The 26,728-nt window shown below is 39.3% G+C and overlaps 1 protein-coding gene and 1 long non-coding RNA gene across 2 annotated transcripts; both read left to right on the top strand.

Moving 5' to 3' along the window:
- The first annotated feature begins 448 nt into the window (after nt 1-448).
- CA2 (carbonic anhydrase 2) lies at nt 449-17,963 on the top strand. The gene is made up of 7 exons (XM_040487471.1): nt 449-601; nt 1,730-1,927; nt 11,304-11,422; nt 11,984-12,076; nt 13,147-13,209; nt 15,406-15,561; nt 17,149-17,963. The coding sequence occupies exons 1-7, from the start codon at nt 568-570 to the stop codon at nt 17,266-17,268; spliced, it is 783 nt and encodes a 260-aa protein (XP_040343405.1). The 5' UTR covers nt 449-567; the 3' UTR covers nt 17,269-17,963.
- Nucleotides 17,964-18,161: 198 nt separating this feature from the next.
- Nucleotides 18,162-26,478, top strand: LOC121038034 (uncharacterized). Its single transcript, XR_005794111.1, has 2 exons — nt 18,162-20,774; nt 26,005-26,478. It is a non-coding gene; the product is annotated as an uncharacterized LOC121038034 (long non-coding RNA).
- Nucleotides 26,479-26,728: the final 250 nt, after the last annotated feature.

Raw genomic sequence — 26,728 nt, 5'->3', positions numbered from 1 at the left:
GGTGCAGCCGATGGGGCGGGGCGGGAGCGCTCTGAGGCCAGGGCTACGATCACAATGGGGACTGGGGATGAAAGGCACCAGGGGCCCGTGTCCGGAGCAGTCCGCGGGGTCGCCAGACTTCGCGCCCAGGAGGGGGGTGGGGTGCGCGTAGTCCCACCCGGGAGCCCGGGAGCCGCCGCCGCCGCCGCCGCCACGCGCGCGGAGAGCTCGGAGCCTTGTTGCCAGCCCAGGGACCCGGGGCCCGGGCCGCGGGCCGAGGGGAGCCGAGAGGCAAGAGAGGAGGTCCTGAGCCAGCAGAGCCCGCCGAGAGGGCGTTCTCCCCGCCCCTGGTGCCTCGCCCGCCTGGTCCGCCCCGAGCACGGGGAGATCACCTCCACCCGTCACCTCCTCCTCCCCTCGTCCAGGTCCACCCGGGGCTCCCTCCCCCGGGCCGCCCCCGAACACGAAGTTGGCGGGAGCCTATAAAAGCCGGTGACGGCGCGACCCGCGGACACACCGTGCAGGCGCCCGAGCAGCCACTGCTAGACCCGCGCCAACTCCTGCCCTGCCCAGACCAGCGGCGCGACCATGGCCCCTCACTGGGGATACGGCAAGCACAACGGTGAGTGCCGGCGGAGGGCGGCGCGGCGGCGGCGCCTGGGGCCCCGATCTTGGCCCGGATCTTGGCCTCGGCCCCGCAGCGCCCGCACCTGCTGTTTACCGCGGCCAGTGGGAACACCCGAGGCACGGTGTGCCCCCCGTGCCCGCCCCGCCCTCTGCTTCCCGGCGCTCGGATGCCCGGTTGCCCCAGCCCCGAGGCCACTGTCGAGGAATCCCCGCGTACGGCGGTGGCGCGCAGGGCCCGAGGGAGGGGGAGCACAGCCTCAGCCTCGGGACTCGAGTTCAGTTGCCCCCGGGTCCCGAACCGGAGGCTAGCCTAACCGGCCCTAGGAGGTAGCGAGGAAGGTTTTTTAAGGGGGAGGGAAATGTTAATTGTTGATTGCAGAAAAATTAGGGGACCCCCTTCCCTGCACACACTTCACTCTTAGCACCTGTGGCTAAGGCGCTCAACACGAACTGTCCCGGGGCATTTTCGTGGGCCAGTTTGAATCCATTGCGGTGATTTCTGGGTTCTCTCATCATGTCTCCTCTCCTAAGGTTAGAGGGTCACCAGGAACTCGGTTTTATCATGGCCACTGACCTGGGCTCTCCAGAGCCAGCAGATGCAAGAGAAAGATGTGTCTGGCGCACCTTTCGCATCTAGAGGTGGGATAGGACTTCCAGGTAGGGGGAATCGTGACCATTAAAAGAGAGGTGCCAGGCCTGAGCAATGACCCTGCCTTTACATTCAGTAGGAGGACACTAGGGAGGAATCCCGACCTGCCCGAATGTCTTAAATGAGCTTGAATATCCTAAATGCTAACCACGAGCCCGGATGATAGTGTTTGCCCAATTTCAGTTGCCGAATTCAATAAAATGAGCATAAAAATAGCTAATATTTATATGGCACTCACTCTTTGTTCTATGACCTTTCCATGTATTGATTCCAAATCTCACAAACTCTAGGACGTAGATGTCATTACCCCATAATACAGATGAGGAGACTGAGGCACAAAATAAGTTATTCAGCCGAATGGTGCCCCCAAAATTGGAACGGAGCAGATTGGTTCCAGAATCTTTGCCCTTTTCTAGGGATCTGGTTGTGCCCTTCCCCACACTGGGGGATTCACACATCTCTCCTCAATGCTAGGACCGGAGCACTGGCATAAGGACTTCCCCATTGCCAACGGAGAGCGCCAGTCCCCTATTGACATCGACACCAAAGCAGCCATTTACGATCCTGGCCTGAAGTCTTTGTTTCCTTCCTACGAGCAAGCGGTTTCTCGGAGGATCATCAACAACGGTCACTCTTTCAACGTGGAATTTGATGACTCCCAGGACAAAGCAGGTCAGTGTTTAAAAAATAACTTGTGTCTCTTACCCAGTAGCTATTTTCCCAGCTTAATGGGAGGAATCAGGAGCAGTGGCTTAATACTCCTGTTTGTCTCCATACTGTAAGATGCCACTCTGCTAATCTTCATTAGGTCCCAGGCTCTGAGAAGTAGGCTAATTACTTTGAAGTGGCCTGGGGCTGTGGCTCCCCTATAAAATTCCTGGTTTCTATGTAGGGCATTGTATAACTGTAATCTGCTTGTGAAAAGTCACAAAAGGCAAGGTCCCCTGGCAGTAAAGATCAGCAACAATGCGATTTGTAAAAACTGAACTTTGGAGACTTTTTCTAAAATATTTTTTTCCAGAATTGATGCCTATTCAATAAAAAAGTACATCTTAGTGCTGTCTTGAAGGTAGCAGTGAGAAGAGTGGAGAAAGCCTCGCTATTTAAAATACTGAAATGAAAAAAAATTTTAAAAATAAATAAAATACTGAAATTTGGAAGCATTGTATTTATGAATGCAAATGTGATAAAGGTGGCAGTGTATCTTGGTATCCACCCAGAAATTCATTCCACAAATGAAGAGGTTTTAGACTTGGTGGGCGGACCTGGCCCATTGCTGACAAAACCAATGACCATAATTTATCTGTAGTAGAGCTGTTTACAGGATGCACTTTGAATGCTTCTTTTTTCTTATTTAGAAACAGGAGAACAATCCCATTCAGACATGGTAGCAGCTTTCTTTGCCCATTGGTTGATTTAATTGCCAGTGCCCTATTTTCCTGAGTGCTTTCCTCTGAAGGTTGTTGAATGAATGGTGCTGCAGACACATGATGTGCGATGGTGGTGTGGGAGCAGGGAGAGCGCAGGGGCAAAAAGAGAAAACAGGAAAACCAAGAAGACATCCCGTAACGCTGTCAAATTTTTGCGGTAATGACCGAGAGTACTAATATAGTGTGTGTAATTATAGCCATTATAGTCCAATTGACCATTTTTTTTTCAGTAGCTAGCCAATTATTCAGTCCAGTTTGGAAAAAAAAATTCGCTCCTACCTTCTTTAAATTATTTTTTGATGCTTGGATTTCTGAAATAGTGACTCTGGAAGACAATTTGATGGAGGATAATGTGGAGATCATCTGAGAAATGTTTTCAACTTACCTGTTCCTTTTGTGCACCTCCCCCCAGTACACACACACACACACACACACACACACACATGCAAACACATATTCTGTCATAATATAATGGCTAATTAGACTTTGATTATTAGATTTAGTAGAGGATGTTCATTGAAGACACTTCAATGATTCTACCTTCCCAAGTAAGCCTTCCACTTCAAAGAAATAATGCTCAAGTGATTAAGCTAAAAATAAGGGAAATTTCTTTCCTTCCTGTAAAGGATACTGCATATTTTGATTATAATATGACTAGGCCATAGTCTTGGTGTTATTGTACATATACAAAGGATGCTACAAAACTCCGTGTTTATTTATTTAAAAAAAAAACTTGAGCTATTTTAGTTTAAAAAATTTATTTTAATCTTTATTTATTTTTGAAAGAGAGACAGAGTGTGAGCAGGGGAGGGGCAGAGAGAGAGGGAGACGCAGAATCCGAAGCAGGCTCCAGGCTCTGAGCTGTCAGCACAGAGCCCGACACCGGGCTCAAACTCATGAACTGTGAGGTCATGACCTGAGCTGAAGTCAGAAGCTCAACCCACAGAGCCACCTACAGGCGCCCCGGAGCTATCACTGTTAAAAAAAGAGACACAGTGAATGTATGTTTCAATGTTGCCAGTGAAGTCAGTTTTCAGTGACCCTACTGGCCACCAGTCATATACCTCATTGGATGCCACATAGAAATTGGGTGCTTATTTGGAGTGACGGGGAAACAAATGTCTAGCAATAGAACCGGATGAGATAATTCCTTACAAATTTGATCATGAAATAATTATTTCAGTAATATGTTATTACTGGAAAGTGGATTTCGACATTGAGTCTAGCAACTGTGAACATAGAAATGGGTCAGGTAGCCATGGATTCAAGTCCCAGCTCTGCCACTAACTAGCTCGGTGGCCCTGGGAACAATAGCAACTTAATGTCTCTAATTTTTAGTTTTCTTAACTGCAAAATTGGAGAAGCAGTAGTATCTACCACAAAGGAAAGATTAAATGGGACGGTAGATAGAAAGCACCTTAGCCCAGCACTTGGCACGTTACGATTCTCCAACAAGTGACCATTGCTGTTTTCATGTCGACATACCATTCGACTGCTTTTATTAGGCAATTGCTGTAGCGATCACCTGTGGTAAGATTACTGAAGAAAGTTTTTAATGAACTGGAAGATTACCTGCCACCACCTGATGGGATTTAAAATTTTTATTTTTATATTTTCCTCAACATTCCATTTATCATATTAAAGTATGTACTGATTTTATATGTGACGTTATTATATAGTTACATGTTTTAGCATGAAAATGACAAGTTCTGACGGATTTCTAAATAACCAGTAACTGATTAGAGAGCTGTTTAAAACTACTTCTCCTGGTGAGTAACACATATATTATTAAAACCATGTTTAGATTGTGAGAACAGTGGTTTTGATAGGGTCTTAAACCCATGCCTTTAGAGACACATGCATTATTCACTTAGTTCTTATGAAAACAAAACAAAACAAACAAACAAAACAAAACAACAACAAAAACCCATTCCTAACACCAGTTAAATGCATGAAGGCAGGTAGAGGTCTAGTCTCCTTCCTGTATCCCTAGATTTCACGCTGGGGATACCTGAAGTATAAAGACACAGAAACAGCAGTGACAGCTGACAGCGATTTTGGTAAGTGCAACAAGGACATATAGTCCAAGGAGCTATGGAAACGTGAAAGAGACTTAGGAGTCGTTCTGTGTAAGTCAGGAAATACTTTCCAGGGTAAATAAAACTTATGCTGAGGCTTGAACTTGGAGGAGACTCCAGGCAAAGAGAAGTAGGAAAGACCAGGGGATTTGAGAGAGAACAGTATGTGCTCTGACGGGCAAGGAGGTGCCATAAAAACAAGGAAGAGTTAATGTTAGGCTTGCTCTCCTTTATGTATGAATGATCCCTTTGTAACTTTGCCCATACCTCTTCAACACTGTCAGTTGTTTGGGTTAAACCAGGAAGCAAATTTTTTTCCAGGATGTAGAATATATTAAAATGTTGGCATTAAGGAAAAACAGAATAAATCAAACAATCATACCATGCAGAGAAGCACCCTTTAGATTTTTTAAAAAAAGAATCCTAGACTCTCAAGTTAGAACGAATGATGGAGATACTCTAGTCAAATTCACTTAAAATAATTATGAGAAAACAGAATGCTAAGGAGTTTAACTTGCTAGTCCCTTCTAATTTGTTGGGGTGAGACTAAATGACCATCACTTAAAAATAAAAGTTGAATAAGAATCTTTGAATGATAACCACAATTAATATTTAGTGTATATGTACCATGTTTTAAAAAATTGATATGCTTCTATACACTGAAATCTAAAAACAATTCATTCATTTTGGTCACTCAATATTTTATTTTATTTTTTGGTCATTCAATATTTTGAATCAACAATTTAACATCTCTTTTTGCTAAGAGTTATTTTCATGGTATTAACATTTTTAGATATCTTTTACCTCTTGTTTTCTACATCTAAATGCTTCAGTTCCTTTTACTGATTTATTTATTTATTTATTTATTTCTACCTCAGTGAGATTTCAGCCTTCTAGAACTTCTTATAGATTTAAGTTTTCAAATATCCTGAATATTATCTTATCTGATATTAGAGTATCACTAACTGAGCTGGTTGAGTTTATTATGTTTATGTTTAGTATGTTTAGTATGTTTAAGCTTGAAAGAATTCTTTTAATGTTTATTTATTTTTGAGAGAGACAGAGACAGAATGCGAGTGGGTTAGGGGCAGAGAGAGGGAGACACCGAATCCGAAGCAGGCTCTGAGCCGTCAGCACAGAGCCCGACATGGGGCTCGAACTCACGAGCTGTGAGATCATGACCTGAGCCGAAGTCAGTTGCTCAACCGACTGAGCCACCCAGGTGCCCTGAGAGAATTCTTTTTAGGTGTGGAGTTAATAAAATAAAAATGTGGAGTTAATAGCTTTAACTAAAAGTTCTCATCAATCTTCTAAATTCCTTTAACAATAAACCACCTTAAATTAATGAAAAATTGCTAATCCTGTTGGTCTTTTAAAAAACTTATTAAAAAATAACTCTCCCTGCTTGCATTCTTTTATTACTATCTTTATCTGGGAGAAAAGAATACTAGTCAAATTATTAACTTCTGCTAACTCATTAACTTTTATTAATGAGTTTAAAACTCTCCTGCTTTCTTGCAATGTTAGATGCAAATATTGAAAAACCAATGCCTGAAATTATTGAGCCAATCCATATACAACTGTCATATAATTTCTCTTCTTTAGAAATTGATATATTTTTATCTGTCTATATTATTTCAAGAAAAAAGGAAGGAAATGAACAATTTATCTGTGCTCATTTCAAGCAGACCACTGTCTCTATGACAATAGAACTCCATACATGAGTCTTGCTTGATTTTCAAGGACTTGCTTTTGAAGCTTTAATATTGTCCTTCTGTGAATAATTTTAAATTAAAAGGAATCAGAGCAGCAACAAGTGAAAGGGTTCATTGTGCATACTGTTAATGGTGTAAGAGAAACCTAAGTATTTATAAAACTGACCAAAACATTCTAAATACTGTATTTTTTTTTAACGTTTATTTATTTTTGAGACAGAGAGAGTCAGAGCATGAATGGGGGAGGGTCAGAGAGAGAGGGAGATACAGAATCTGAAACAGGCTCCAGGCTCTGAGCGGTCAGCACAGAGCCCGACACGGGGCTGGAACTCACGGGCCGCGAGATCGTGACCTGAGCCGAAGTCGGACGCTTAACCAACTGAGCCACCCAGGCACCCCTAAATACTGTATTTAATTATATTCATGTCAAAAGAGTTTCCTTTGTTTTTTTTTTTTTTACTCTCCTATAATTTCCATATACACAAAACTAAAAAATCCTGTCCTTTTGATTTTTTTTCCAGTTGTTTGGTTCATCTTTTTATTGCCAACAGATATTTCTTAGTGGATTATATTTAGTGGGGTCTTCAAAAAGCATTTATTAAATGAACACACACACATACCTAACATCACATTTTCAAAAAATACCCTATTGCTATATATATTTTTTAAGTTGATTTATTTTGAGAGAGAGAGAGAGAATGAACAGGGGAGGGGCAGAGAGAGAAAGAGAGAGAGAGAAACCGAAGCAGGCTCCACGCTGTCAGAGCAGCGCTCTACTCAGGACTTGAACCTGAGCCGAAATCAAGAGTCAGATGCTTAACTGACTGAGCCACCCAGGTACAACCCCCCCCCCCCATTGCTGTATTATATGTTCTAATAAAACTTCCGTTTTCCGTTGTTCATACAGTAGAAGGGAAAACTGAAGTGGTGCTTTACCCTTTTAAAATCCAGAGCCTTTTCCCTGTTGCCTGACAAAAACTGTGGAGCATCTATTCTTAGACTTTGATCTGTACCAGAATCATCTCACTGTTCCCTCTGAAAATATCGGTCATTAAAGTCAGCATCTGGCTTGGGCATCTGCATTTTAACAGATGATCCTGATTCACATAGAAATCTGAGGACCAGAGATATGGAAGGTGCCTTGAATATTTTCTATTTGTTTTACAGCATTTAAGAGGTCTTAAAGAGAAATAAAATGCTGTTCCATGTTTACTGGCTCATGTTTTCTATTCTTTGGGGCTATCATCTTGTCTACTTTCTTTGTCTTTGAAATCAATACATTCTTAACTTGATGCTCCTAAAAATCCACCCCCCTTCCCTTAATACCTCCCTCCATCCATTTTAGTTAAACCACAGATCCTAGGTATTGTTTTTACTCTCATATAATTTCCATGTACTGGAAACTAAAAACTTCTGTTCCCTTGATTTTTAGTTGTTTACTTTAGTGTAAGTGACAGCTAAACATCTCACTATTTTAAAAGAAATAAAGTGTGGAGACTTTTTCTTCATTCATTTTCTTCATTTTAGTTGTAAACTCCAGGATTATTGACTACTGCTTCAAAAGCAAAATAGTAATGTGTAATTTAATGAAGATTGTTTATCTCCTGGAAATGCTGCATTTTTAGTAGACTTAGTCATGTACTTCATTAGTAAGAGATCCCTTAAATTTGCATTTTAAACTAAAGATTATTAGAAATGGTTTATTTGTATTTTGGATTTAAGAGAGATTATTGATATTCGTTAAGGTGTTTACTTTGTTATTTGGATACATTTTATGTTAAGTAATAATAAAGGGAGTAGGAAGAAAAAAATTAAAAATGTTAAATTTTCAGTTTTTAATTTGTATAGTCTTGTATATTATTGGACTGGATGCCTTAATTTTCACAAATAACATAGTTTACGTAATTTCTCTAAGTAATATGTATAGGAAGACAGATTAGAATGTATTTAGTACTTATTTTGTGTTTTATATATGTAGTATGTATAACTGATGGCTGATCATGAAAATTAAAATTGGCTAGAGCCCTTGGTGTTGAGATTTGGATTTAAATTAAGTTTTGGGAATTTTGAAAAGATATTGTGGTAGAAAATTTATGTCTCTCTGTCCCTTGTGGAATACATTTCCGTGATACAATAAATCATGGACTCTTCAGAGCCCTCACTAACATGGCTGGATTTTAAAGAGGAAAAATATACGCAGTCAGCAGTTTCTGCTACTTTTAAAAATTATTTTTGCATCAGACAGACAGACTTCATTTTAAACTTGGATCGTTCAGAAAATGGTATGTAGCAATCAAAATAAGTAAATAAATAAGTAGATCTGGAAAAAGTGCAAGCTCCCTATTTTTCAACCAAATGTCTTTTTTATGTTGCACATAAGATGTATGCTGCCTTTATTAGAGTTTGTGGCAATTTATTACTGTAACCATGTTTTGGGGACGACTTCATTAACTAAATTCTGCGCTAAGGATTTGTTGAAATAACCAACTCCTGAAGTAGACCAGAAATGTTCTTTTTGTAGCAACTAAATTTTAAGAATTTAATAACCTCTCCTAGGTACAAGGGCTTCTAATCTACATGGCAACATAGTTTTATTTTAACAGGAGCTAAAACAGGTGTCTGGTAATAACAGATTAGCACCGAGTATGTTTAATCATTGAACCAAGAATCTTTTTCTCTTTCTTTTCTTTCTTTCTTCTTTCTTTCTTTCTTTCCTTCTTTCTTTCTTTCTTTCTTTCTTTCCTTCTTTTGTTCTTTTCTTTCTTTCTTTCTTTCTTTCTTTCTTTCTTTCTTTCTTCATTTCTTTCTTCATTTCTTTCTTTCTGTAGTATTAGCAAAGCTTGTTTAATAAAAGCTCATATACATTCTTGACTAATTCTAAATCTTCTCTGAAATAAGTAAATTAAGATGGAATGTTAAGATCTGCAAGGGAGTGAATAAGAATATGAAACAGCAATAAGTTTTATTATTTTTAAAATTGAAGATTCTGATATTGTTCACAAGGGGAAAGAGATACATTTAGGAAGATAAGTTATCTTGATGCTTAATATGGTTTTATTTAATTTATTTTGCTACTCGGTAGAACTAGTGATGTTACAGAGGGCATTTGCTTTTTATGATCAGCCAGTTGGTAGCTTTAAAAAGTTATTATAAAGGAATTATTTCAGTACCAGTTTATTTCATGAACAAATATTTAGTTTTAAGAATATATTATTATGAAAAATGGAATTTTTTATTTTGAAAAAGCCTTGTGGGGGGGTGCGGATAAGGCTAATTATTTCCTTACAGAATTATCAGATAAAAAAAACTTTAACAATAATTCGTTAAATTTCAAGAGATGTGATTTTATCAGACTGTACCCAAATTGATGTTTCTTAGCAGATCTGTGATGTAACATCGTTTACATAATTGGTTCTTCCCCCTCCCCCGCCCCTTGGCCTATTGTAAGGCAGTGCTGGGGACCAGAGGTTGTATCAGGAGCTAAGAAGGGCCTAAATATCTTCCAGCCAGCTCTGTTTTTTACTTTGGATAGATGGATGGCTGTTGCTACCATTTATGCATACTTAGGTGAAATTAAGCAAACTTGACTCTACAGACTTTGTTGCTTTGTTTTGCAAAGCCAGAGTAAGTTTGGGCTCATTGTTGTATAGAATTATAATCCAAAGCTAATAAAATGCACTTATAGCAACAGATGTTTTAATCCTAGTTCTAGAGAAATAAAATTTGAAGTTGGAGAACTAATCTAATTTTAAAAGCTTTTAAATATATTGGTAAGTTTCATGAATATATACAAGTTAACAAGGTTTTATGGAGAGGCTGGGGGAAACTGATTTCCTCCTATTTTAATTCTCTCTAATACACAACTCCGTATCTACAGATAGACTGTACTGGAGATGACATCCAGTCATATTCTTCTGTCTCGTGCTTTACTCTTAACAAAGTTATATTAATACCAGAATAATAGAATCATAAGACAGTTATTAAAGTTAGAATTTTAAGTTTTTGGAGGCAACAGAGTACTATGTGCTCTGTTAGGTGATCAATAAATTTTTAGTGAAGTGATAAACAATTGAATGGATCCACTTTACAGATGAGGAAATTAAGATCAGAAAGGTTCGATGAAACATTTTAATGGGATAAAGCTAGTTACTAGCAGTGAAAATCCAAATTCTGAAGAATTTGGGAAGCCAGGGTAAGGAAAATTGGGTTTTATACTAAGATCAATGGAATGCTTATTGTTTCACAAGTTCTGGCATCTGGGGTTAGCAAAGCAGATGGTAGGGCAGTCATGGGGCTGTGGAGAAGAGAGCTTCCCATGTTTTCTGGAGTGTGCCACAAACCTGCATCGACAAGCAGATACAAGGGCACCTCCCCAGTCATTCACAGAGGACTTAATAATTCCACTTAAGACTTCCTCTCTCTGAACCAGAACCTGTGAGTCCAAACAAACCCAGAAGAGAAGTTATCACTGTGCTCAGAAAACAGATGGGAAAAGTACCCACCTTCAAGCCAACACAAGTGAGGAGAAAAGCCAGTTGAAATGATTTTGTTCAGCCCTGTAGACTAAACTTGAGTCTGGATTTAATTTTCACAAAGTGAAAATGTTGCTACAGGCATAAATTTAGAATTATGCAACAGGATTGAATTACATTATAATATTTAGTAGTGTGTGTTTCATGTGCATATGTACATATACGTGTGTATATACATGCGATTTTGTGTATGTTGTGTGTATGTATATACATTCATACACTCATACTCATATACACATAGGCACATGTATAATATACATATATCATATATATACATATTTTTTACATTTTAGTGCTGAAAGGAGGACCCCTCACTGGCACATACAGATTGATTCAGTTTCACTTTCACTGGGGTTCGTCTGATGGGCAAGGATCTGAGCATACTGTGGATAAAAAGAAATATGCTGCAGAGGTAAGATATGCTTTTTTGCCTTCCAGGGAAAAATGTAAATTGATTTTCAGCATTAATTTCAAAAACATAGTTTTGTAAATTCGACTCAAACTAAGCGAACCACTTTTTTTTCTTTTTACAAAGGACCTTCACATTTGCTTCTTATAACTTGTATTTGTGATATTACAATTAATGCTGCAAAAGATTCTCTGCTACACTCAAGGACATCGTTTGCAAAAACTTAAATGAATTCAAATTGGAGGATCCTGTTTTAACATAAATCTAAAAATAGCATTTGTGTCTTTCCTCAAAAATATGTAACTCTTTGTCTGAGAGTTGACGAAGTCACTTGCTGTTATGTCAAATAGTGGATAATTAGGATGAAAATGAAAGAAAAGCTTATATTTTAAATTACCCACATTTTCCCTTTCTTTAGTAACCTTTAGTTGTAAAGAAAAGATCACTGGGTACAATCGGCAGGTTTTATGATGTATATCATTTATTGTGGTTTTGTCTCTGTATAACATTTGGAGGATTAATGATGTATATCATTCATTACGGTTTTGTCTCCGACTGCTTTAGCTTCACTTGGTTCATTGGAACACCAAATATGGGGATTTTGGAAAAGCTGTGCAGCAACCTGATGGACTGGCTGTTTTGGGTATTTTTTTAAAGGTTAGTTGATGGCCCAATTCTTTTTTCCCCTGTTTTTGAGAAAGGTTAACCAGACAGAACATTCATAATAAACAGGACATTCTACAAAGAGCCTAAGGAATGCCTTTGGCTCCAAAATATTTTCAGGCTTATGTCCCCCTTCATATCTGCTAGTAGCTCTAGAGATGGAGGGCAAAAATCAAAACAAAAACAAAACAAACAACCCAAGAGGTATTAATTAGGTGCTATTTAGATGTAAATGTGAAGGATGTATACATGCGGAATGTAAAATGAGAAAGAGGTATACTTCAGATGACTACTGGTTTTTATTTTAAAATTCACCCTTAACTAGATAGTAGTGTTTCATGACAGGTAAAGCTAAATTTAGATCAAGTTTTGGAGGGCTCAAGGGCAGTGACTCAATATTGGAGAATTTCAGGCAACGGTGGGGCATACAGTTTGAGCTGCCCTCTAGACAGCTGTAAAGCAAGTTGAGAAAAGTCTGGGCTGGAGATTCATGGGGCCTGACATCATATGTCAAGGTAGAAGCTACAAGTGAATATGAAATCATCCAAGGAAAGCACCAAGAGGGAGATGATAAAGCTGCTAATCACGCAGTCCTGAGAAACTGCAGAATGTAAGACGTTTAAGGCAGTGGGAAAGATGGTATTAAAAGACTAAAAAGGAATACAGAAGTCAAGGGAGATTGCTGAGGCTGGAGGGCAGAGGGAAAGCCAAAGGAGGAGAGAATTTCAAAAAGGAGAGAGGTCAATAGTATAAAATCCTGCAAGATTAAGGTTGAACAGCGTTCCTTGCTTTGGCAGTTAGAGGTCAGTTGGAGGTCACTAGTGACATTTGAGAGAGTACATTCAGGGGACTGGGCGGTGGGGGGGCGAAGCAGAAAGAAGTTGTCAGTGACAGTAGGGAAGTTCATTGTGCCAATGTGATCAAAGTAAGATGGATGGGTGGCATGTACCAGTGGGTAGACTTTGGTTCATCGTTTGGAAACCTTTTATGGTAGAGCTGCCCAAATCAAAACTGATGTAATACCAACCAGATTATGGTGCCTTGTACATTATGTTTTCCTATAGATTGGTGATGCCAACTCGGGCCTACAAAAAGTCCTTGATGCACTGGACTCCATTAAAACAAAGGTACAGTTGCATTTTCTGCCACCTCGATAGAGTACCTATGTTTTATATCCCACTGGTTTTAGGAAATTCTTTTGATCAAATCGAATAGTCTCAGTTTGACATGTGGTGTTTGGATGAACGGTTAATGAAGGTAAAATGTTGCTTATATATTCATGTAACTTTTCTTTATCCAAAAGTTGATCCTAATTCTAGTATAATTTTAACCTTGCCTTTATTTAATTTTGTTTCCCCATCATTTGAACATTCATATATAAGAGTCAGAGAATCTCATGACTGAAAGGAAACTGAAAGATCATCTGGTCAAATTATTGACTCATTCACACAGCAGGTATTTGTTAAGTACTTGCTCCATTTCAGTCACTTGGTTGACATAGGAGATACAATGCTAAGCATGAAGACTAATCCATCCCAAGTTTAAATTCTATAGCACAGCCATGTTTAGGTCATTGAACATCTGCTAAATACAATCCCCAGTGGCAGGCCTGGCTTCAGAAAGCTCATATTCACTGAAGTCATGTTTATCTTCTGAAATGCTCACTTGTTACTCCTATCTGACCCCTTTGAATGATGGAGAATAAACCTGATTCAAAAACACTAATTGGAAAAGATATGTACCTTCACATTAACTGCAGCATTATTTATAATAGCCAAGATACAGAAATAGCCCAGTGTCCAACAATGGATGAATGGATAAAGAAATGTAGATTATATGTACACAGTGGAATATTTCCAGTCATAAAAAAGAAGGAAATCTTGCTGTTTACGACAGTATGGATGGACCTTGAGGGCATTAAGTTAAGTGAAATGAGTTAGATAGTGAAAGACAAATATCATATGATCTCACTTATATGCAGAATCTGAAAAATAAACAAATAAACAAACTAAAAACCAATGAGTGCATAGACACAAAACAGATTGGGTGTTATCAGGGGGTCAAAAGGTACAAACTTCCAGTTATAAAATAAATAAGTTTTGGAGATAAAATGTACAGCATAGCAACTGTTGTTACTACTACTGCATTGCTTATTTGAAAGTTGCTAAGAGAGTAGATCTTCAAAGTTCTCATCATAAGAGTAACCAGGCATAGTAATGGATGTTAACTAGACTTATTGTGTTGATCATTTTGCAATATATGCAAATATCAAATCATTATGTTGTGCACCTGAAGCTAATATAATATTATGTATTAATTATACCTCACAAAATGAAAAACCTGATCATTTTTTTTTTTTTTTTTTTTTTGAGAAAGAATCTTAAGCAGGCTCCACACTCAGCTCAGAGCCCAACACTGAGCTCCATCCCACAATCCTGGGATCATGACCTGAGCTGAAATCAAGAGCGGGTTGCTCAACTGAGCTGCCCAGGAGCCCCGATCTTTCTTTCTTTTGAACCTATTTTCTCGAATAGGGTTTTGCCTACCCCGAGGCTAGTTATCTTTTGTTCGCTTTATTCTCTTAGGACAGTTTTCTCTCTTTGTAACAACTTTGTCCCTCTGCTTGTAACTCATTGCTGTTTGCATCTGTTGCTTTAAAAGTGTAGTGTCCAGAAAAGAAAGCAGTTATTCAGTTCTGATCCAGCCATCAGGTATGATAGCAAGGCAATTACCTCCTCGTTAAGGATACTCTATTTTGGTGACTGCAGCCTCAAATTTGCATTATTTTAGTGGCAGCAATTTCACTTTAAATACTGGATGTGATCAGTTAATAACTTGAAGGAAATTATAAGGGATAATTATGGAGGACAAGATGAGAATGGACATGTGAAAATAGTATCGTCAGGTTCCCTTGCTCATATCTGCTCGTCTGTATTTCCAAGTCAAATGTCATCTGTTAATTTCTTTTTATTTCGTTTTCTGGTGAATATGGGACCTCTCTTAAAAGAGGGGGGCGGAGGGGCGCCTGGGTGGCTCAGCTGGTTAAGCGTCCAACTTGAACTCAGGTCTTGATCTCATGGTTTATGAGTTCCAGCCCCGCATCAGGCTGTGTGCTGACAGCTCAGAGCCTGGAGCCTGCTTCAGATTCTGTGTCTCCCTCTCTGCCCCTCCCTTACTCATTCTCTCCCTCTCTCTGTCTCTGTCTCTCTCTCTCAAAAAACACATTAAAAAAAAGTTTTCTGGCGACCAGAAGGGAGTATTTGTTTCCTGCCTTCCTCCCACTCTGATCACGACACATAACCTGTGTGTTTGCCTAATTCCAGGGTAAGAGTGCTGACTTCGCTAACTTTGACCCTCGTGTCCTCCTTCCGGAAAGCTTGGACTACTGGACCTACCCAGGCTCCTTGACCACTCCTCCTCTTCTGGAATGTGTGACCTGGATCCTGCTCAAGGAGCCCATCAGCGTTAGCAGTGAGCAGGTCGGTTTCCTAAAGTAAGGGAGAGCATCTCATCCAGACAGAGGAGCTTGGCTTTTGGATTTGGACAGACCCAGGGTTTACGGGCTTAATCCTGCTCTTGATGCTTCTAGCTGTGGAACTAGTGTCTATAGCAGTGTGTAGCTGATAAACAGCTTTTGAGAAATATTTGCTGTTATTAGCCATAACTTTAGGCAGTGTTTACTCTGTGAGGTTGGGTGATCCTGGGGATTAAATGAGAAGGGTATCTGTCACTTAATAAATGCTTTTATGGAAACTGTGAGGAAACTGAGGCCCAGGACAATGAGATTTCATACTCAAGGTTACACAGATATCAGTGGTAACTCCCCGCCGATTACTCACTCACGTAAGAGCTTGCTGCAGTTCTTTTTGTATCAGAATACCTTTCTGAATTCTGACAAAAGTAAAAGCCATGCTTTGCAGAAAAAAGTATCAAAAACTCACTCCAGGTTGCTTTAACAACCTTTAACACAGACTCTTACTTCTCCCATACAATATAGTTTATGCAATTCAAGTTATTAATGCAGCTTCTAAGTCGCCAATAGTACCCCCTGTCTGTCTCTATTCCCACACAGCTGAAATGTAGAAAATGGACATTCCTCAGTAGGATCCACAAGGACTTGGATCCTGGGTAATTTAACTGATGTTACAGTAGCTGAGGGATAATTACTGGACCAAAGAGATCAGGTTAAAGGCTGTTGATTTGTGGGCTGTTTTATTACTGCCCGAAAAATCCTTCTTCATTTAGATCAAGACTTGCTTAGGAAAAGGGAAGTACCCCTTTGCACAAATGACCTCAAAGAAGTAGGAGGCTGGTTGAGGGCTGCCTGTTTCACATCGTTGGGCCAGGGAGCTAAAACAAGGTTAAAAGGGAATAAAGATCAGTCAATGTCAAGGATTTCCCAGATTGGGAAAATTCATTTATGTGTTTCTATACATTTAAGCAAAGATACCAGCCCTCACTTATCCCCTGGGGCTTGCAGATCCTGGGTCACTTTAGGTCACCTTCCCTGGGGCAGAAAACAGAACTCTAATTGGGATCTAAAATTTCTGTTAGTATTTTACATCTCAGAAGTGTTTTATAGGCTTTTGATGTTTGATTTTAAAATTTAAAGAGGGAAAAAACAAGCTCACTGAAAATTTCCTTCCAAATGACACCAACAATCTTGTGTGCATTTTCTAGAAATTGATTTGTTATCTAAAAGCATAGGGATATAGGGGCACCTGAATGGGTCAGTCACTTGAGCATCCAACTTGGGCTCAGGTGGTGATCTCATGGTTCGTGAGTTCAAGCCCACATCAGGCTTGCTGCTCTCTGCACAGAGCCTGCTTCAGATCCTCTGCCCCCCTTTCTGTGCCCCTCCCCCACTTGCACTCTCTCAAAAATAAATACAACATTTAAAGTAAAATAAAAGTATACACATATGTTTATGTGATTATACATTTATTGAGAATCAAAGTGAAGTTTAATATTGGAAAATGCATTTCAGGGTATAATGCAAGCACATAAATGAATACTATTGTGAAACTTGGACTTTTAGTTTTTTAATATTTTATTTTGCCTTTTAGATGCTGAAATTCCGTAAGCTTAATTTCAATAAGGAGGGCGAACCAGAAGAACTGATGGTTGACAACTGGCGCCCAGCTCAGCCGCTGAACAACAGAAAAATTAATGCTTCCTTCAAATAAGATGGTCCCGGAGCCCAGGACCAAAGAATGGACCTCTGGGTTTCCCTTTAGCTAAGCACAAATCTACCTTGTTGAATTGGACCTTGGCTGCTTTGCATCTGGTTTTCTAGACCTTTCATTTCTCACCTGATGTGCTTATTAGTAAAATGTGAAGAACCTGACCAGGTGTCATCCTTGACAGAATTGCTGTGACTGTGACGGGTGCTTTGCTTATGGTAGTAGCCTTTCTGTAGTGGAGAATACAGTTCAAGGAATAGGGGAAAAAATACCTTGACTTTGTTCAAAGAACAGAGGGTGATGAGCATTGACAATTGTTCACAAAAATGCTAGTTTTAAAGCATAGGAAAATAGAATGAGTGCAAATCCCTATCATGAGATAAATTGAGCTATGTAATGTAAATCAGGTAAAATAGTCATGATTCTGTGTAATGTGAATCAGGTAAAATAAATATTCATGATTCCAAGATGTTATATTAATGAGCAAATTTTAAATTCTTATATATTTGTAGCAATGTTAAATATGAATTATGTTGTAATTTAGTGACTTTTGAATTACAGAGATATAAATGAAGTATTATCTGTAAAATTGGTATAACTATAGTTGTGATACAGAGTATATTTCCATTCAAATAATATATCATAACTTAATAAATATTGTATTTTAGATATATTCTCTAATAAAATTTGGACTTTAATTTGGGGCTATTTTATTTCCTGCTGGGCAATATGTAATAATGGAAAAGCAAATGTGTACTTTTTTAAAGGTTTATTTGTTTTGAGAGAGAGAGAGAGTGCATGAGCAAGGGGAGGGGCAAAAGAATCTGTGCTGTCAACCCAGAGCCCAATGTAGGGCTCGAACCCACAAACTGTGAGATCATGACGTAAGCCGAAACCAAGAGCTGGACACTTAACTGAGCCACCCAGGTGTGCAGAGCAAATGTGTACTTTTATAACTTATATTAATTCATTAATAATAAGCTACTCATAACTGTAGGAGTTTTCATAAAAGAAAAAACCTGGAAGGTCTTTTACTATTTGCCAAGTGCTGTTTTAAGTGCTTTCTGAACACTCATGTAATCTTCATGAGTGATGAAGAATGAATGAATCTCATTCTCATATGAGAATGAATCCTGCAAGGGAGAGAAGAACTGGTTACACTAAAAGCAGCCAGGCGGAGAAAGGTGTACATGCTGAATCAATATACACTCCTTGGGAATAAAACAAAAGTCCATTTTATCTTTTAAAAAACGGAATTCAAGTGGCACCCACAAGTAAAAGAGTAATTTCAATCTTAGAAAGGTAAATTATACCCTTACAGATAAGAAGAAAAGTAAATATATGAAATCAAAATCTTCCACTCCTATGGCAGTTCTGGATTTAGCTTGTGTGCCTGGACTATGCAATGGATTTTTGGCTGATGAGTTATTCTGGAAAGCCAAAGTTAACACGAACCTCAAGTTCTACACTGCATGGAATAAAACTCCTATGTTACTTGAGTTAGAAAAGTCTCTAAACTCATTTACACCCCTCACCTGCTTTACTAAAGAAACACGCTTTTATGTAGCAGAAAGATCACAAGCTTTGGAGTCTGATTTGTTTCAAGGCCCTGCACTTCTCATCTCTCTGATCCTGGCTATCAAAAGAGGGTAATACTCAGGATTGTGATTATTATATGAGGTAATGTCTGGTGTAGAGGAGGTGCTCAAAAATACTTTTTAAATTTTGTCTGTGTTACTCTAACTGTGCCATCAGTTTTTCTTAGTTTTCTGGAATGAGGCTTCTCCTCTCACTGTTTATTGATTTGGGTATAGAACCCCTAGAGCTAATCTTAACTAGAATTGTGTTTGTAAATTAAAAGTAAACCTACCCCAGGTCAATTGCTGAGTGGACTTCTACATATAAAATGAAGAGTTTAATTTGTGCATATTTTTACATATTGGTTTTCAGTTATATACTGAATCAGAAACTTATCAACAACTGAATTCTATATATAGGTGAATTATTATGTGCTTGGTACATAACAGATGATCTCTCCAAATACTGCAATGAAAACATTTATTTCACTCTCAGCTAAAATTAAATTTAACCAGGAGATACTGTTCTCTTGATTTTTTTGAGAAAGTTTTTGTCATATTTGTAATGTGCCACAAGTTATCCTAATTTATACAAGTGCTTTTCAAATGTTCCATCAAAATAGTCCTTAAAGCAGAGAAGCATATCTGCAGTACTCAGGCACACTTTGAAACATACTATTGCTTCTTTAAAGTCTCATTTTTTATTAAATATTTTCAAATTCTACATCCTCCTCTGCATTATACTCACATTTTGTCTTTAATTATAAAATATTTTAACTGGCTTATAATTAGTAAATTAGCACTCTCGGAATGTTTATCTTGCAACTTATCACCTCTGGTCATCAGGTGTACCTCCTGGGATCCTGGTAGCCCCAGTTTGAGAAGTATAATTTCATATCAAATATTGAGAATTCTGATTATATTTATTCTTTGAGGACGATCATTAGTTTTAAATAAAGTCTGTATCACCTTTATGGATATCATAACTGGTATTAGCATGTTTACATTTAAAAAAATATATTCAAATTCCTCTTTTGCATTTTACTAAAAAAGTCCTATGTCAGTTATCATACTCCATTAGAAGAAGGGAGGAAACATACATGATATCATAGCAGGCAGAATGATGGCCTTCCAAAGATGCCTGCCTCCTTGTCCCCAGAACTTGTGAATACATTACCTTACATGGTAAAATAAACGTTACATATGTGATCGTATTAAAGATCTTGAGGTGAAGAGATTATCCTGTGGGTCCAATGTAATTACAAGGGTTCTTATAAGAGGGAGGCATGAAGGTCAAAAGCAGAAGGAGATGGGACCACAGAAGCAGAGTTTAGAGTACTGTGGAGGGATGCTGACAGCTTCTAGAAGCTGGAAGAGACAAAAATCAGAATCTCCCCTTGAGCATCTAGATAGAACCAGCCCCACTGACACCTTAATTTTAGTCTAAGACTCATTTTGGACTTCTGGCCTCTGGAAAGTTAAAACAACAAACCTGTGTTATTTGAAGCCCCTAAATTTGTGGCAATTTGTTACAGCAGCAATGGGAAAATAATACAGATACTGTACTTAACATGGGAAACCCAGATGAGAATAAACTGTGGACAGCCATAAGTTTACTGGCCCAGCCTCTGGGCCCTGGTGATTATTCCCCTTGCCCAGAATGTCCTTTCTTTCCATCCCTAATTGTGAAATCTGAACTGTTCTTGGATGCCGGGCTCTAACATCAGCTCTTATCACTGACTCCAATCTCTCATCCAGGAGAGTTTGTGCTTTTGTGGTTTCTGACATCAATGACCTCCTTTCACTTGGTGCCATAACTGTGATGGTGTCTGTTTCCTTAACAGTACTGGAAGCTTCTGGAGGGCAGCCTGTGTTCGACCACAGGGCACTGTGTATGTAGCTGGTGTTTGGTACAAGTGTGTTGGGTGGAAGGTGAGTAAACATTGTCTTAGATCTGAAATAACTGGAGTAGGTGGAGGGTGAGAAGAAGCCTTGTTTCCTACATGCCTCCATACCTGGTGGGCAAAGACAACATAGTTCTATTTGCTACGGCCCATCTCATCTTCCTTAGGACCATGCTCATCTCCAATCCTACGTGGAATGGTGGCAGGGTGGTTGAAAACTCAAACCTGTCACTAAATGGCATTGCAATATACTCTGGTTTAAACAGGTTTTTAAGATTTCTTATCTATTCTTCCTCATCAGCCCACACAGATAGTGCCCAGGTATGGGGAAGCAGGCCAGGATGGGTAAGATGTCCCCTAGATTACCTTGTTGGTCTCTGCTGTGGAGTGGCTGGCCCTGCACCAATCTGTGTCTGCTGACATGTTTCACCTGGTTTTTGGAGATGTCTATAGCTGAACTGCTCCCACCATTGCCTCTGGTTGCAAAGTCTTATACTCTCCTGTTACACGGGAGGAATCCCCCAGGGACAGCCTACCTCCTCTGATCCTAGGTCCCGGAGTCCTTGCTTTCCCTCATCACCCAGATTTCACCCTGAAAGACTGTGTGTGTGTGTGGAGGGGGCAGGAAACGGGGACATCGGTACCTGCATCTTTGCTCCCTTTCCCCTCACCACTTTATGTTGGTCAGAAACGAGCTTCCCTTATACTGTGCTCCTTCTGGAAGCAACATTCACCTGGACCCTTTGCCAGGGTCACAACAGCAGACAAAATGCACAGAAAGAATATTGGTTTCACAATTGGGTAAGGTCCGTCGGAAAATATTTTAAAATTTCTGTATACTTTACACCTAACAATGTGCTGCCTTTGAGGGCTTCAGGAGGTTTCTTTAGCTCACTTGGTAAAATCTAATATAAAAGAAGTATTTTATGTATTTATTTATTTAAACTTTATTTATTTATTTTGAGGGACCCAGAGGGAGAGAGAGTGGGAGAGAAAGAATCCCAAGCAGGCTCCACACTGACAGCGCAGAGCCCAACACGGGGCTTGATCATGACCTAAAAAGAAATCAAGAATCCAACGCTCAATAGACTGAACCACCCAGGCTCCCCAAAAGAGGAAATTTAATTTGTGTTTCTTCCCTTTTCTCTTTTTCCTCTCTCTGTCCCTGATCCCTACCTTTATTACAAGGAAATATAGAGCTTAAATATGTTAATAAAGATAGTATCATTACCTCTCATCTAGTATTTTTAACTTTTGGTTTGGTGGAATGAAACAAAAGAGAACCCTGAAAACTCTGATGCTGAAAGCTTCATGGTCCTCCAATAATCATTCAATTTCCTTTATGTGTGTGCAACTCTAGGGTCAGGATGGTCCTTGTATGGGATTTGGGGAGAGAACCACACCATATTGGCTTGAAGTCACATCCAGCCTATCTGATGGAATTTTCTATTCTGCAGATCAGCCTGATGGCCCCACTATCAAGGACTTGTTTTGTAAATAGAGATGCCTGGAAAGGGTTTGGGAACAAACTTTCAGCTCTCAGCTGACAGGAGTCTATGGTTACCTATGGAGAGAGTGGGTCCAGTGTAGCATTCACCTCCTGCACACTCACCTTTATGGTGGCTGGAACCTCTAGCCTCTGGTGTCCAAACTGGTGGCCCCAGGCGTCTGAAGATTTTCTCCACACGCCTTTGTCTTTGGGAGCAGAAATGTCCCCAGTGTTTTTAGAGAAGGTGTAGTTCTTGGTCCTCCTCTTAGAAGGATGATTCTGGCTTATTTGGCAGAGGTCAACATGCCCACCCAGGACAGGTCTCTCCAACGCTCAGTCACCAGTCCTTTCTATCCCTCCCTTCACTGCACCTGGGTTTCTACGTTCTAAAAGGTTTCAAGTCTGCATGCTTTGTCTGGAGTCTCTTCTCAGAAAGTTCTGGCAGGAAGAATGATGCCTTTCAACACTGAGATCTGTACATGAAACACATATATGTAGAGCTCCAAAACAATTTTTTGTTACACACACACACACACACACGCATGCACACTGGCTGGCAATATGTGTATTTATGATGTATAAGATACTTTATTTATAGCCGTTTTGGTGAGCTACCTGGTTCTTTCAGGAGCCAATAATGAAGTAGAATTTAGTGCTGCATCTTTTCAACGTCACTCCCCTTGCATATAATCTCAAAAATAAAGAGAAAGTACAAGTATTTAAAGCTATCAAAGAGAGAACAGAAGTGAAATTTTTTTATCCTATAGTGCATAGCAAGAAAAAAGGGACTCACCAACTCTATCCTTTTTCTCCTCAAGGGCTCTGAATCTCCCTGGACTGCGGTCCCCTACCCCTGAAGCCTCCCTGGGGCCTCATTTTCTCCTCTCTTTCTAACCAGTAATTTAGTTCTATCTTCCCCTCCTCCTCCCTCCTAATTCACACATGTACACACTCGTATGTGTATGCACGCACGCATACACATGTGAACACGAACACACACTTGCACACAAGTGCACACAAAACCATCTCTTGATAGTATACTACACTTAAGCATGCAAAAATCCAGCAAAGGAAAGTGCCTCCAGTTTCAAGATCTCCTTTTTCATAAAGGTGGCGGGAGAATTACAAATGTTTATTTTCCTTGTCACACTAGTTATTTTTAAAGCTTCTCCCATACATGTGTTATCTCTCTTGTTCTCAATGCAATAAAGTAAAAATTATTTCCATGTTACAAATGAAGCCTTGGGGATGCAGAGGAACTAGGAAACATATCTAAGTGCCCACAAATGTGGCAAAAAGGGGATGCAAATACAAGTTTTGTGTTCATGCTCTCCACTCTATAATGTGAAGAATGATACTTGATGGTGCATGGTCATCTTTGACTGTATCAACTCCCTATCCCCAGCTCTGTTCTTTCTCTAAACTGCTGGGTTTGGGGTCCAAGCAGCAAGGAAAAGGACTCACCAGGCTTGGCTGGCCAGCCTTGTGGGAGAATGTGAGAATATGAAGTGGGCCGGGCTTTGTCTAATACAGTGTCTGGCTCAGAGCAGAGGTTCGGCTAGACTTTGAATAGCTATTACTGAATGAATGAATGAATGAATGTATTTTAAAGTCATATGTAATGAAGAATTCTAGAGATGGATGCTGATGACAGTCACGACAATGTGAATGTCTGAACTGTAAATTTGAAAGTGATTAAAATGGTAAATTTTATCACATTAAACAAATTCAAATGTAAATTATTTTTACATTCTCTACTATTTTATTATTCATTTCTTCCCTGTCAGTTAAATAGAGGCATATTTTGCACAAATAAATATTTGCAAATCTCACTTAAAAGTTGGATAGGGCCTTAAACAAGATTTTGGCACCAGCATGAGCCAGAAAGAAGTGTGGCAAATGTGGTTGATTGTAACAGGGTGTGGAGTTAGATTGTCTACATCCATTGCCTGGTTTTTTGTCTCTTAGCTGCATGAATCAGGGCAAGTTATTTAATCTCTTTAAATCTCTATTTCCTCATCTATAAAATGAGGATTATAATGCTAGCCTTCACATAAGATTCTTGTGAGCTAATCTATGTAAGATAAATACTACCATGCTTAGTAAGCACTCAAAAAATATCAGCTACGATTAGAAGAACTATGGACCCCAAAAGAGACCAAAAATGAAAAGTCTTTAGTATGAGTCCAAATCAGAGCAGGCTACTGTTCTCAAACAGCTATGACTGACTTCATCTGTCGCCTTTCCTCTCTTTCTGATACCCGATGCCGAGGATACCATCTATATTGCATTCTTGGATAATGCCCCCAAGAATTTATGCTGTGATCATTCTGTGAAGTCATTTTTAAGTACAGAAACCAATAAAGACTAGATGGATGAAGAGCAAGCCTTTGCCCCATTTGCTTCAAAGTCTAGAAAAACCCTTATGTAACCATAAAATAAAATCCAATTGCTTCCTTACTGCATTACCTTCTGCAAAATGCACTGAAAGGTATATTTTAAAAGTGATGATTGGTCAAATAAGTCACACTCATGGTCTTCCCATTGGAACCAGCAGAATGATTCCACAGCTCCTAGGCAAGGTGATATTGGAGACAAGCTCCAAACACTCAGGATTTCTTCCCCTTTTCTCTCATTTTTCCCTTCATTTTTTTTTAAAGGGGAGATGATATATCTGTTTCAGAATGACAGTTTTTACTTGTTTTACTTATTGACCATTCTGTGGGAAATTACTACTGAGCACACTTTCTTAGCTTATCTTAGTCTTGATATGACATGAAAACATAAATATCAGCTTTGAGGAAAAAGGTATTTCATAGGCATCATTATTACCAGCAGGGATTAATAGAAAAAGTACCAAACAAATAAAAATAAAATTCTTTGAATAAAAGAAGAAAGTTTAGAGCAGGTAGTATATAGCTACCTATATACTATATACTATTAGAGTTGGGCTGAGAGACTTCTATTCCAACTGTGTGACTTTGAAAAAAGTGCTTAGTGATTCAGTCCCGTTCCTTTGTGTATAAAATGTGTAATACTACATGGTAGAGGGTTGAGGTCAGAAGTAAACGGGATATGTACAAAGAGCATTCGTGTAGTCTGGCTCATAGTAAGCAATCAATAGATGGTTGCCCTTATAAAAATACTCAAAATAAGATCTATTTTCCTATCAAACAAAACTGAAGCCGCGACCTTACTTGAGGATCAGCTTCCATCTGGCTGACTCAGCGTAAGATGGAGCTAAGAGTGTAAGGTTGGCCCGGTTGCCAGTGTGACCACCAGCTCTGCTATCGCTCCGAGATGATAGTTAAGATACTTGGCTGCCATGGGCTTTAGTTTCCTCATGCATTTGATGGAGGTAACAAGGGTACCTATTTGTTAAAGTTATTTTTAGGATTGAAACAAATAATCTAGGAAACACCTGGGTGGCTCAGTTGGTTAAGCATCCGACTTCTGTTCAGGTCATGATCATGGTTCGTGAGTTAAAGCCCCACATCAGGCTCTGCACCGATAGTGTGGAGCCTGCCTGGGATTGTCTCTCTCTCTCCCTCTCTCTCTGCCTCTCCCCCATTCACACTCTCTCTGTCTCTGTCTCTCTTTCAAAATAAATTTTAAAAATCTAAAAAAAAAAGATAATCTAGGCAAAATTCTTAACACTATTCCTTGCTCATGGCAAGTGCTCAATAAATGTTACTTAAGGCTATTAAAAATTCAGTGATTGAACCATGCAGCAATCCATTTCATGATGTAACAATTGGATTTTTTCCAGGCTTATGGAAATGTGGAACCACATAGGTAAATATATGGCTACTTCCAACAACCACATTGAGGCTTTTCACTTCAGAACAAACACTGGTCATGCTGCAAGCCCAGTGGAATATCTGATTCTTCCAGGTATAGCTCAAGGAACACCCACAGTGACATCTCCAAGATGGACACTATCCAGCAGATAAATGGTCCTTTAACTGTGGAATGACAGTCCTGGAATGAGTTTGTGAAGACACGAGTCTCTGACGCTTCCTTCTAATAGAGAAAGCTGTCAGAGCTTGGCAGACTCCACCATTTTTTTTCTAGCTGATCTAATAGAGCTCAAGCAACACTTTGTGGGGAGCATTCTCAAGCGTTTCCATAGCCTTTTCCATTATGCCAGTGAGGAAGCCTTTAGTGTATTTGCTTCGTTTCGTTTTCATTTGCCTGCCTTTCGGCCTAATTTACTGAGTAAATAAAATAGTTGCTATAGCCATTAGGTTGTAACATGTTTTTTTTTAATGTTACTTTCCTTCAAATAATTAATTTTATATCTGTATAAAAGGTAATAAATTGACTTTAAACATATAGTAGTAAGATTGCTATATCCAAATTTGTATATAAATCAGGAAACATATATATTAAAGTTTAAATTTTTTGATGCTCCAATCTTAACTGACAGACATGCAGAAAGTTTGGTCTGAGATAGATTCTTTCTCTCCAAGTATTTCTGCAGATATGAGTAG

Source organism: Herpailurus yagouaroundi, unplaced genomic scaffold (genome assembly GCF_014898765.1).
Source record: "Herpailurus yagouaroundi ecotype Mexico unplaced genomic scaffold, PumYag 165, whole genome shotgun sequence".
Classification (NCBI taxonomy): domain Eukaryota; kingdom Metazoa; phylum Chordata; class Mammalia; order Carnivora; family Felidae; genus Herpailurus; species Herpailurus yagouaroundi.
The sequence above is the reverse complement of the archived record's forward strand: the minus strand, read 5'-3'. Positions and strand labels throughout refer to the sequence as shown.